An 11,804-nucleotide genomic window follows, 5' to 3' on the forward strand; every position below is an offset into this window, starting at 1 on the left:
TACCGATCACAGCACTCCATTAAATTAGTTTTTTTTATGTTGCTGTTATATATCCCTGCCTATATATCCCTGCCTATTACAAAATTCTTGGGTTATAAGTTTGACCAGTGAAAGACAATATAGATTATAAGCAGCTTTAATTATATCAGATAAGTATTGTAGTCTTAGTAAAGCTTTCATACTCACTGTCAGTGAAGTGAAGGTCATGCACATGCCTCCAAACCCATTCAACGCCAAAGCAAAGAAGATCAGGATGGACAGATCTGCAGGAGAAAGAGCAGATTAGTGACACAGGCAGATGGGGTTACTCTGCTGACACAAAGTAGCACCCGAACATCCTGTCTGATTGATTAAAGTGCATCAATACACTGTGTGTGTCTGTGTGTAAATATGCTGTACAATGTAGGTCAGCTACAAAAGCAATATGATTGAGAGTAGCGTGTGAGGCAGTACGGACATATGATGCCGTTAAAGTGATGTATGTGAGATGACATGAGTAAAGATACGTACTGTTGGGATCACTGGCACCGTAGGCGATGAGGAGGCAAGAGAACGCAAAGCAGGCACTGGGAACACAAAGCACTTGGTATGAATAAGACAATAAATAAAACAAACAGACTGTCAGATATTATTATTATTATATGATTTTTGGGGGGGCATTTTCGGCCTTTATTTTTGACAGGACAGCTGAAGAAATAAAAGGGGAAATAGAGGAGAATTGACATGCAGTAAAGGGCCGCAGAATGGAGTCGAACCCAGGCCTGCTGCATCGAGGAGTAAACCTCTATATATGGGCACCTGCTCTACCAACTGAGCTATCCAGGCCCCCCACTAACAGATATTATATCATATCAAGTGGAAAGTAGATTTAGATTTTCTTCTCAAGCATTACCTGCCCAGAAGTCGTAGCTTTCGTGGACCATATTTGTCCATGACGATGCCCATGGGCAGGGTGATGGCAGACAGCAGGAAGGAGCCCACAGTGAAAGCCAGGTTCAGCATCTCATCCTGGTCCTTGCAGATGGGCCAGCCATTCATCTCCAGGTACTCCTCAGAATCAGATGGCGCAGAGGTGTTGATGTTGGAGCGGTTGAGGCTGGAGCTGTTATCTGGATGAACGAGAGAGTGGAGATGTAAAGACTTCAGATTAGAACTGTCAGATGAGGAAACACTTCCAAATGAAAATGAACCATAAAACATTATATGCACACAACATGTCCAGTCTGTAATGCTATATACTCAGAGGTGGAAGGTAACTATGTATATTTACTTACATACAGTTCAAGTGTACAGGTCTAAAGTGCTTGTACTTTAATGATGAGATTACAATTTTATGTAACTTAATCCTTCTACTCCACTACATACATGGGAATGTTGTGATTTTTATTATATTACATTTACTTGACAGCTATAGTTATACGTATTACGTTACACACATTTCCACTTGAGACTGCAATTTTAGAATGCTGTTTACACATTTGTGCATTATTAATAATCCAGTAATATAATATAATATATATATTATAGAACACTCTGAAATGGGCTATTCTTAATTACTTAATAAATAGACAAAATAACTGGAGGGAAAACAACACAATGCAGGGTAAACAAACACCATAAATAGACACAAGTGAACCCTTGCATAGTGGATGGGAACTCTCTGTAACAGTTTCACACAGGCAGACACTGACCCAGTCGGCCTTGTGCTGAATCACTGGTAAACACAGTCCACTGAGCTCACATGGAGTCTATTTTTGTCAATGTGCTCTGTTACACTGTTGCCTCTGGTGAAACTGTGCTGGTACCAACACACAAACAGACAGGGGACAGAGTGGAGGGCCGAAAGAGGAAAACAACTCCTCATTCACTTTTACTTGTTTTTGGTCAAACTGCCAGGAGAACATTAGAGACTCACTCAGCAGTAACCACATATTTAATATCTAGAGCAAGGAGGGAGATGTAGGCCAAGGACTGCATCTAAAAAACAACAGAGCTGAAAATCTGCTTTCCCACTATGTTCCACAAAATTTTAGGTTTAATTGGAACATTAAGTGCTGACTGTTGGACTAACAGAAGTTAGCATCTGTCCCCCAGCAGCCTCGGCTGCTGACTAATCAAATGGCCGCGGCAAAACCGAGTCAATAGGGGAAGAGCCCTGACACGCACGCACGCACGCACGCACACACACACACACACACACACACACACACAAACAAACACACACACAGGCAAATACACTCAAGGGTATAAAGGTTGACTTGATCTTCTGTGAAAGGTTATTTCTGAGGAGTAACACTTTGTACCTGCTATCTTGTTCTCGTTCATGTCAACGCCCTTAGACCTTTTTCATTTGTGTGTTTCGCCAAATTCCTGTTTGCTTTTTTATGCCACTCCCTTCTCTCTTATACGCTTCCCTTATACATACAGCTAATTGTCACTCCTCTGAGTCAGTTAGTTTAATAATTACTAGGATCCACTTACAGCTTTGTTTCCTTGGCTTTAAAGTTGTCCCTTTATTCACCTGTAGATAGCACCAAGATACACAACTCAACCTGATATTCATAGCATATTAAAACAATGCACTGACATTAAAGTAATAACAGAGGATGTGAGGAGGAGGAATAATGCTAACAGATCCTACAGTACACAAACCTCATCAATTTAATAGTATCCAATTAGCAGTCAGAGGCTGCTCATATAAAGACACAGTCCTTATTATGCAAAGGTGATGGGGTCAAGTGATGGTTGGTTGGTTGGTTATAAGGTCCAATAAGTAGTTAACAACCCCATGGCAACATCAAACACACAAGTGGATACACACAGCTCATTTAAGGTGATGAGAAGAGAAACAAACTATTCAAATCCTTCACCGTTTATTTTTGGGAATGAAGTACATTCTGTTTAAACGGAAAGAAGGAGGGCCAAACACACACACACATTTTATCTCGCAGAAACAACCAACAATCGGAGTGAAAGGACCGTGCTGACAGACCCTGTCATGAGAGACAAAGCGAGATAAAGGGAGGCGAGATATGAGAGACTTAGACGCAGGAATGCACATGTTTCATTTCTGCTGTGTGACAAACACACATGTACAACCACAACATAACTGTGGGAGAGCAGAGTTTTACTGACACAGAATGTGTTCTTTAAAAAAAAACCACATTGTAGGAATAGAAACTGTGAACTTTAAGGGGAGGTTTGATTTTTCAGAAATAAATGTGTGTTCACTGCTGTTTCTCCTCCTTTCTAAGTCATCAGATGTGCTTCTGCGGTAGGCGACCTGCCACTTGATAAAACACATTCTGGGACCATGTTTCCTCAGCCAAACACTGGGCTGCCTTTACAAAGTGCAGAACAATGTAGTCTAGCCAGCTCGGCCTCTGACTCTGTTAACAGCTGTTAAAGAGGAATTCCACCAATTTTACACATTAATGCCTGTGTTGAGGAGTGCTACTGCATTTGTGAAAAAAAAGTTGTATAAACCTTTTGTGGCTCAAGAGAGAGCTGTGTGAAGTCTGATAAACTGCCTCATGTGACGTCACCAAACTGTCCATCATTAGGCCGACAATGTTAGAGTGTAATGCCAAGGAGATTTAAAGCTCTCTTAGAGGCTAGTAGTGGAACAACACTCTGTTAGGACCCTTTATGTCGTTTTTTTCTTTTAATTTGTCAACAATCTGTTTACTGCCATGCTGAATTACAGACAACAGATTAATCATTCACAAATTGTCTTCCCTGTCGTGGTGCTGTAAAACACCATGTAGAGGACCCACATCTAACAATGCATTAAAAGTAGGAAACAAATTAGGCTCACTAACCATCACAAAATACCAGCAGGCATTGTGCCTGACCTGCATCATGTCCCATATTGTTTTAACGGACACATTATTTAGTTTTCAGCGAACAGCGAATAGGAAATAACTAGATAGAAAAGTGTAAGCTGCCGAAACTCTCGAAAAAGAGGCACTTTCAAATGACCGTTTAATGATTAAAGGATAGGTTCACATGTTTTTCAAGTCTGTCCGAGAAACAACACCAACGCCCACATGTACATTGAAACAGTTACTGTATTTGTTCTTCTTGTCAATAGAGGCCGAGAGGAAATCTGTTCCTCATGCGAATCAAATGTATGAGATCAACATCTACAGTCCTTGTTTTGTGCAAAAGAAAATGTAAATTTAGCTTAAGATAATTTGAGGCAACAACAAATTTATAATGTATGAAATGTTAAAAATTCCCTTTTAAGTTACTATCCCTCCTCCACAGCACAGCAAGAAAACTGTGTCCTGGGAAACACAAAGAGGGCATTTTACAGTGAAAACTGTAAGATCCCTATTCATTTTGAAACTATGACTGTTGAAACCTCATATTAGCTTCAACTGAAATTTACAATGCATTTTTACAAAGAACCAAACTGTGGATTTGTCCCCCAACACCTACATTAGAATCTCTTTAGAGTGGTATCTCTTCTTGGCCAGTATAGAGAGGAGGTTTGATTACTGCGACAAAAAAATTTTCTGTTTCATTGTTCACATGGGCATGTGGGTATTGTATCAAGATATCTTTTTTTTTTTTTTTTAAGTGAATTTAATCTGATTTTAAATCAGATTAAATTCAGGCTGAAAAGCCTTCACAACAATATTAGCATGGCTCAACTTTTGGTCAAGTTCACCACAAAGCAAAAAAAACATTTCACAATGGCATTTCAGCCTAATGATGAATGCAGAAAGCTCCATTGCACACTAGAAGTAGAGCAATGCTACACGTTTGCACATATTTTGCACTGAGGACAGAGAAACACAATGATTGATGATGTGAGTGATGATATGAGTAAAGACATAAACAAAAACAGCGTATATTGCACCTTCTTGACCTGATTTCAAACTTCTTGGTCCCACAAGTAAACACCAAAAACTACTGATTTATCATCACTTAGCAGGTCAGAGAGCTGGGGCGAAAGAGTGGAGACCTGTAGTGATGGGACATGGGTCAGGTCACTGTGGAAGGAGCTGAGTCAATGGCATGAGACACCTAAACCTAATCCAATCAGATAAACAGGCTATAATAAAATGCCAATGCATAATCAGCTTTAATTCGCGGTAGATGACACATGCTGTAACCGCTTATAGAAATGAGAGTTATCTAAGAGCAGTTAACACAGTTAATACATACCTAGTGTGGAAAATGACAGTGACAATGACAGTGCTCTCAGACAATGTGAGTGAATGTGATGTGAGAGCGATAAAACCATTAAAAGGCTTCATGGGTACAAATGAACCCTGCAAGGCTTTCAACACTGCTCCTTTGTGAGATACAAAGAGAGAAACACACAGACAGGGACACAACCAGAGGATCGAAGAGAAAAAGTCAGAAAACTGCCTGTGTGATAATCACTGTGGGGAATGAAGGGATGAATGGTCTCATTCACACATCGTTCAGCTGCCTGGCAATGGAGACTCAAAACCCCACTGATGATGAATATGATTATGAACTGTTGTTACGTATGTTGTTATGTTTTATCTGACTGATGAGTGGCTACCACATACCGGCTAAGAGGAACCAAAGTCCTCATCTGATTTGATCTTCCAAGAATAAGAAATTTTGTATCGTAAAGAAACAACCTAATAATGACTGGCTGAGTGCAGCCGCTCCCTGCATCACCTTTGATCATGGAGAACTAAGGGCAGAATAAAATAACCGTCTGTCTGACGGTTTGTTGTGCCAGAGCACTTCATAGATGCTTTTGAGGGTTGTTTGGAGCCGGCCTGATGCTGGCATATCAACTTGTTTTCCATGAGGCAATCCCAACCGTTGGATCGATAAGAGAATTGTGTGTTTGCTAATATGCAGGTCGCTGCTTCTCTCCAAGGCCACTTTGAGGAAATAACACTTTCAAAATATAAATGAGAACAGGACAATATGGAGAAGCCGTTTTTAAAGGTGAAACCTAAGCACTTCCGGAAAAATCCTTTTGTATGCGTATCCTTAAATCTCCATAACTCAACCACACCCACTCAGTGAAAAGTACCCCAGAGTGGGGTTTCACTCTGATGCAATCAGTGTTGAAAGTTTTTGGTTACACAGCAAAGACACTCAGGGCGTCGTCATGCAAGGTTGTCCCATTATTAACATCCCATTCAAACACTGATTTAAATCCAAAAAGCCCAGAATGAGAATGTTTTTGTAAATTGCGGGAAGCAAACCGGACTGTTGGCTCTTGAGATAAGCTATATGTAGCTTATTTGCATGACATATGTGTCCATGCTTGTAGCAGCAGCAGTAGTAGTAGTGAAAGTGGGTTGTAGGTGGCATGTGGCAAATTTTGACATGTGTAACTATAGCAAATAAATGTAGTGGAGTACATTCATAAAGTTGCATACAATTTAAACACTCCAGTAAAGTACAAGTACCTTAAAATTGAACTGAAGCACAGTACTTGTAAATGTACTTCCCATAACTAATTGGGGTAAAACAATTCTAGATTTCTGCAGCTTCCCTCATCTAAAAGTCCTGAAATCCACCCGGAACCTCCAGCCCCTTCTGTTAAACATGATAACCATATAAAGCTGACTCACCAGGTGCTTTGCACAGGTAGGAGTAGAAGCCCTCTGACTTGAGCATGATGAGCAGGGATCCCCAGCCCAGGAGCACAGCAGAGAAAAGCAGGTTTTCAATGATCGCCGTCACCGCCATCCACCAGCGGCGGGAGAAAGCTGTGGCCAGGGAGGGAGCCATCTCGGCTGGGTTGGAGGTAGCACTTCACTGGCCTCACTGGAAGTGAGGGAGGCTGCTGGAGCCTGGAAGGATAAGACAGGAGGGATAGGGATGAGAAGATGATTCTGGGGTTCTTCTGGGGTTAGATTTTCAAAAAGTGATGCCAGATAATGTGTGAGGCTGATGCTGCATTACTTATTTTGTTACTCACTGGGAACTTGGGCTATTACCGATAATTATCATGTTTTAAACAAATGGTCTGTTGTTTCCAGCACTCTGCACCACAATTTACAGAAACACTTGAATTGTTAATAGACATTGTATGTTGTTCATTGTTTCTTTTTTATATTCATACATGCACCTAATTACATGTAGGCTACATAATAGTCTTTGTTCAGCGTTGTTGTCCTCGTTTTAAGCTGTATGTCTATTTCTATTTTTCTTCCTGAACATTTTTCTTGGAACTGTGTGCGAGTATGTTGAGACCAACTTTAAACCAGAGACAAAATCCTTATACCTGTGCACATATACTTATAGCACATATGCTAATAAAGCTGATTCTGAGTAGGGGCTTGTTTCACAATAAAGTGTTCTGGATGACTCTCTGGGCCTGGAACGTATACATTTCTTATTTCTTGCTTGATGATGATGATGATGATGATTATTATTATCATTATTATTATTATTATTATTATTATGATTGTGGTGATCTAGAGGACGACACCCAGAACCAGAAAACAGCTGAGCCCTTTGAGGTGCATAAGCCCCTCTTATAAATATTAAAAACTCCCGCCCCCTGACATATGAGATTGGCTTGACGGTTTATCCGCTCTTTTGCAATTGGCTGCTAGTGACATAGCTCGTGCAGCAGCTACACGTGAGGTTGATGATGTTGCATTCATCCTTTGTGGGAGCAGACTGTAGATGGGTCTTTATTGTCAGAAAATTGAGTTTCTGCTGGGCTTTTGCATTAAAAATCAAATGTAGAGGTTATGAGTTTGATGCTGGAACCACATTTCCAAATCCATGAACTCCAGTTTTCTACATTTCGATGTCAACAATTCAGATTAAAAAAAATAGCTTACCTGTAGCCATTTGGTTGTTAAAATATCTCGACAGGATAACTATCTGCTTTAGTTTCCTTAGTTTGTATGGAAACATAAACGAAAACATTTCACTGTTAAAGTGAATGCCTGTCGATCGCATAGACTGTAAAACGTAACTGTAGGCTACAGTCTACGGTCGAGTGAAATAAATTTGGGAGAAACAAGTGCAGAAAACTCCACTGCACTCGAATGCAGCGCGAGGTCCAGCCGGTTCGAACCAGTGCGGCGCGAGACTGTGTTATTTAGCTGTCAGAGCTCGCGCTAAATGCATATCTGCTCCGACACACTGTTACTGTTAGCCTACATATACACAGTGAGGAACTGCATCAGTAATTAGGATAAACTATTTGGTGTAAATAAAAATGTAGTCTAATTTGAATAATTTCCGAATATCTTATTATTTACTTGACTGCAAAAATGATTCACAAATTAAATAACTTATTGAGAACAAGTGAGGAAATAATGTGCTAAATGATTGTGTCATGTGAGAACTGTTACAGTGATGCTCTTTCAGATTTGACAGGGGTCAAACATGATGCTATAATAGAAACGAATTGCACTCGCAGGCGTTTTTCATTGTATTCCAGTGTGTTATATTATAGCCTATAAGGCTAATAACTGTTGCAAAAATGTTTTTTTAACACTGTCCTTTTATTCTGTATGACAGGTTACTGTTTTTGTCTGAAGACAAACTTGGTCACTCATCGCCCCCCAGCACTGAAGACCATGAAAAATAAAGATAACATGACACACAGTGCAGATTGGATGTACTACATTTGGTGTGTTTTCATATCAGCTGAATCGCAGATCATATGCAATGAGAACAATAAGATAAAGTATGGCAATGAATGAAGAGTAGCACTGGAACTGGTCTGAACTGGACTGAAATCATCCGCACAACACCCCCCCACCCCCTCCCCAGCCCCAATCTGCATCTCCAGCCCCCTCCCTGCACAGAGTCAAGTTAGCCGGATCAAAACATCGGTGTTCCGGTTGCTAGTTACAAAATAAAAGTCTTATCAATGTCGCAACTTTACAAGGTTTGGTAAGTGAGGGGGAAAAAAGTCAACGTAGGCCTATATAAAATTTAAGCTTACATCGACTTTTTTTTGTTTTTATCATTATAATCAAGAAAAAAAAACAGGTAAAAATAAACAGAAATATATGCATAACATAGTTGGCTTCGTCTATAGCCTATTAATAAAAGTGATGAATGTATTTGATTGTAATTGATGCCGGTACGTTAGCCATTAGGCTATTTGAATGCATTGGCACCCAACTAAAGTCCTGAATCGCCTACTTTAAGAAACTGAATGTTCTGCACTTTCGGAATACATTTTTATGCTTTTATTTTGAAGACAACATCTGCACTTTTCCGGAAATATACGGACTGTTTCTTAGTAACTAGACGCTCAGCTACCGGGAGGCGCTCAGCTGTTCAGCATCAACAACAGTAGACGGGGAAATACCATCGTGCTGCTGAAACAAAGACAGTAAAGCAGGAGCCAACTGGCAACAAAAAAAGCTCCCAGATACGAGAGCCTCAGCTGTTATTCTGCTGCCTCATAACTGCTTGTGTGAGATCAATACTTTTTTTTTCTTTTAGAAATGAAATCATAACTTTCATGCAGCGCTGAATGATACGCTCGACTGTCGTCACCGTGCCCGAGCAAAATAAGGGGAAACGGAAGATGCGATCGGCCTTGATGGTAACTGAAAGAAACAACTGTAACAATTCATCTTAATCTGATCTAATAAACTGTGCGTGTCTTGCAGTAAATTTACACAATGATCAGAGTCAGAGAAACTGACTCGGTCGATAAAAACACTGATAAAGTTGATAACAGTGCAGCAGGCTGTTGCCGCCTCAGTTTCCTCTCTGCAGCCATTAAACAAAGGACAACACAGAGAGGAAAATGCTCAAAGTGAAGGAGAACACTTTGCTGCAGAGTGATGCCTGGGATAGACTGTGTCACGGTGAGATGGTGACGGCAAATATGAGTCATCCTCTCCTCCAGTGCTGTGTGTCAGAGCTCCGGTGTGGAGCATCCATGGTGCGCACCTACCGGAGTCTGTGGCTTTCAGGAACAATAGAGCCGCTCGGTCAAATCTGCCTCTGCAGGTCCAATTGTCCCTCGACGACAAACACACACAGGAGCAGCGGTGGAAATTCACATGCAGGATGTGTCTTTTGCTTCTTTGAATCACTATTTCTTCTCTCATCCCTCATTGCTGCTGCTTTATAGCAGCGCAGGAGCGGTGCATAAACAACGCCGCCTGCCTATTGGCCAGTGGCTGAGCTAGAGACCACCCTGAGCCAATCACAGCGCGGCAATATTACATGTGTGTTGTTTCGCAACACTGACAAAATGTTGGGAAAACAGTTCGCTTAGGTTTGTGTGGCTACAGCCTAAACAGCTGATAATTATGGGACAGTTTTTATTTTGAAACAAAAACAATGACGTTAATATGACAATACAGATTTAATCACATTGCCATTGTAACAACTGAACTACAAGCCAATAAAATCATTAAAACTTTGGCAGAAGGATAATTCAATGTAGCCTAATTAACATCGAATAGGCCTACACCTAAATTGGCTATTAGTACCCTGCAACAAAATGATTATTTAGGCTTGTGCAATAATAAAACATTTTTGCAACAGAACTATTTTGGGAATATGTTCTGTGCTTAAATGGTCACATTCTGAGAAAGTCCTACCTGTTGGTTTTGATTTGATAATTTCGCAGTGAATCCCTACTAGGCTACTTCTTTTCTGTTTGTACCAAAATGTCTATAGGGCTTCTATAAGCACTGCTGCAGCCCCTACAGCATACATATGCAGGCTATAAATCCTCCCATAACATGTGAGGTGAGGTTGAGGTTTACTTTTAACTTCATGCCCCACCTGCAATTCCTAGAAGTAGACCAATAGTCCGAGGAGGGTTCACATGGTCCAGGGGAAAGCCAAAACCAAAAACCACTGAGGGAGAAATTCACACCGAGGGCGACACCTAGTGGCTGCTTCAAACCAGGCTTCATGTAGGCTATACCTGACTGTCACTGATGGGCAGTGGTGGAAGAAGTACTCAGATTCTTTACTTAAGTAAAAGTACTAATACTACAATGTGAAGATACCCTGTTATATAGTAAACGGCTTGCATTAAACCCATTTAACCTGCAATAACTGAGGTAGCATTAACAAGTTGTGAACATAACATTGACATATCCAGTGGTGTAGTCTAATGTACTATAGTGGGTATACTGTACTGTATATATATTGGCCTATATATATGGGCCAGAATCTGCCTTTCTGGAAGGGGGGGGGGCATATCATAGTGGGGGGTTTGGGTGTCCTCCCCCAGGGAAGTTTTGAGCATCAGCAACTTCATTTTCTGCATTTGTATACGCTTTAATGCACCAATTTACAGTGGAAATATCTTTATTTAGCCTATGTGAAGAAAAGAACACCAAGGACAATTCAAAATATATCAAAAATGTAATGGAAAGTATGTTGTTAAGTGTCATTGGGCATTTTTAAGTGGGTATATGGAAATCCTGGAACTTTCTTAGTGGGTATACTGCGTATCACGTAGATTACACCACTGAACATAGCATCATCTTTTGTTGACATGGTGAACTTGTTGGCAAATAGTTGCTTACACATCCATCATTTAGGGAGCAACTTCATCATTTATTTAGCATCATAATTCTGGTGACCTGATGTATTTAAATCCAGCACATGCTCTTGTTTAGCTCAGTTTTTGGTGTCTTCCAACTGCTGAGAAAAAATATTTGGCTCTTTAGGTGCCACTTTAGTCACCAGTTAGTGGGAATTTAGAGCTTTTTCACTGAAAACAGCCGAACACGACGCTATGAGAGTGGCGAGAGTGACTCAAAACACTAAAGTTGTGGCCCGACAGCTAAAACGTGAGCTGAAACTCACTTTTAAACTCTGTACAGCTGAAAGGAGCTGCAGAT

At 40.6% G+C, this 11,804-nt stretch overlaps 1 protein-coding gene across 1 annotated transcript in view; it reads right to left on the bottom strand.

Annotated features, from left to right (window-relative positions):
- LOC114551328 (large neutral amino acids transporter small subunit 4) overlaps window positions 1–10,073 on the bottom strand; it is a 29,047-nt gene extending 18,974 nt beyond the window's left edge. The window contains exons 1-5 of the mRNA XM_028572473.1: window positions 9,890–10,073; window positions 6,579–6,800; window positions 893–1,109; window positions 511–566; window positions 187–263 (exon numbers count right to left, since the gene is read on the bottom strand). Of these exons, the coding sequence (XP_028428274.1) occupies window positions 187–263; window positions 511–566; window positions 893–1,109; window positions 6,579–6,738 (510 nt within the window). The 5' untranslated portion in view covers window positions 6,739–6,800; window positions 9,890–10,073. The remainder of the gene's footprint in view (window positions 1–186; window positions 264–510; window positions 567–892; window positions 1,110–6,578; window positions 6,801–9,889) is intronic.
- Between the last annotated feature and the right edge of the window lie 1,731 nt (window positions 10,074–11,804).

The sequence above is a fragment of the Perca flavescens genome, chromosome 3 (genome assembly GCF_004354835.1).
Source record: "Perca flavescens isolate YP-PL-M2 chromosome 3, PFLA_1.0, whole genome shotgun sequence".
Lineage (NCBI taxonomy): Eukaryota > Metazoa > Chordata > Actinopteri > Perciformes > Percidae > Perca > Perca flavescens.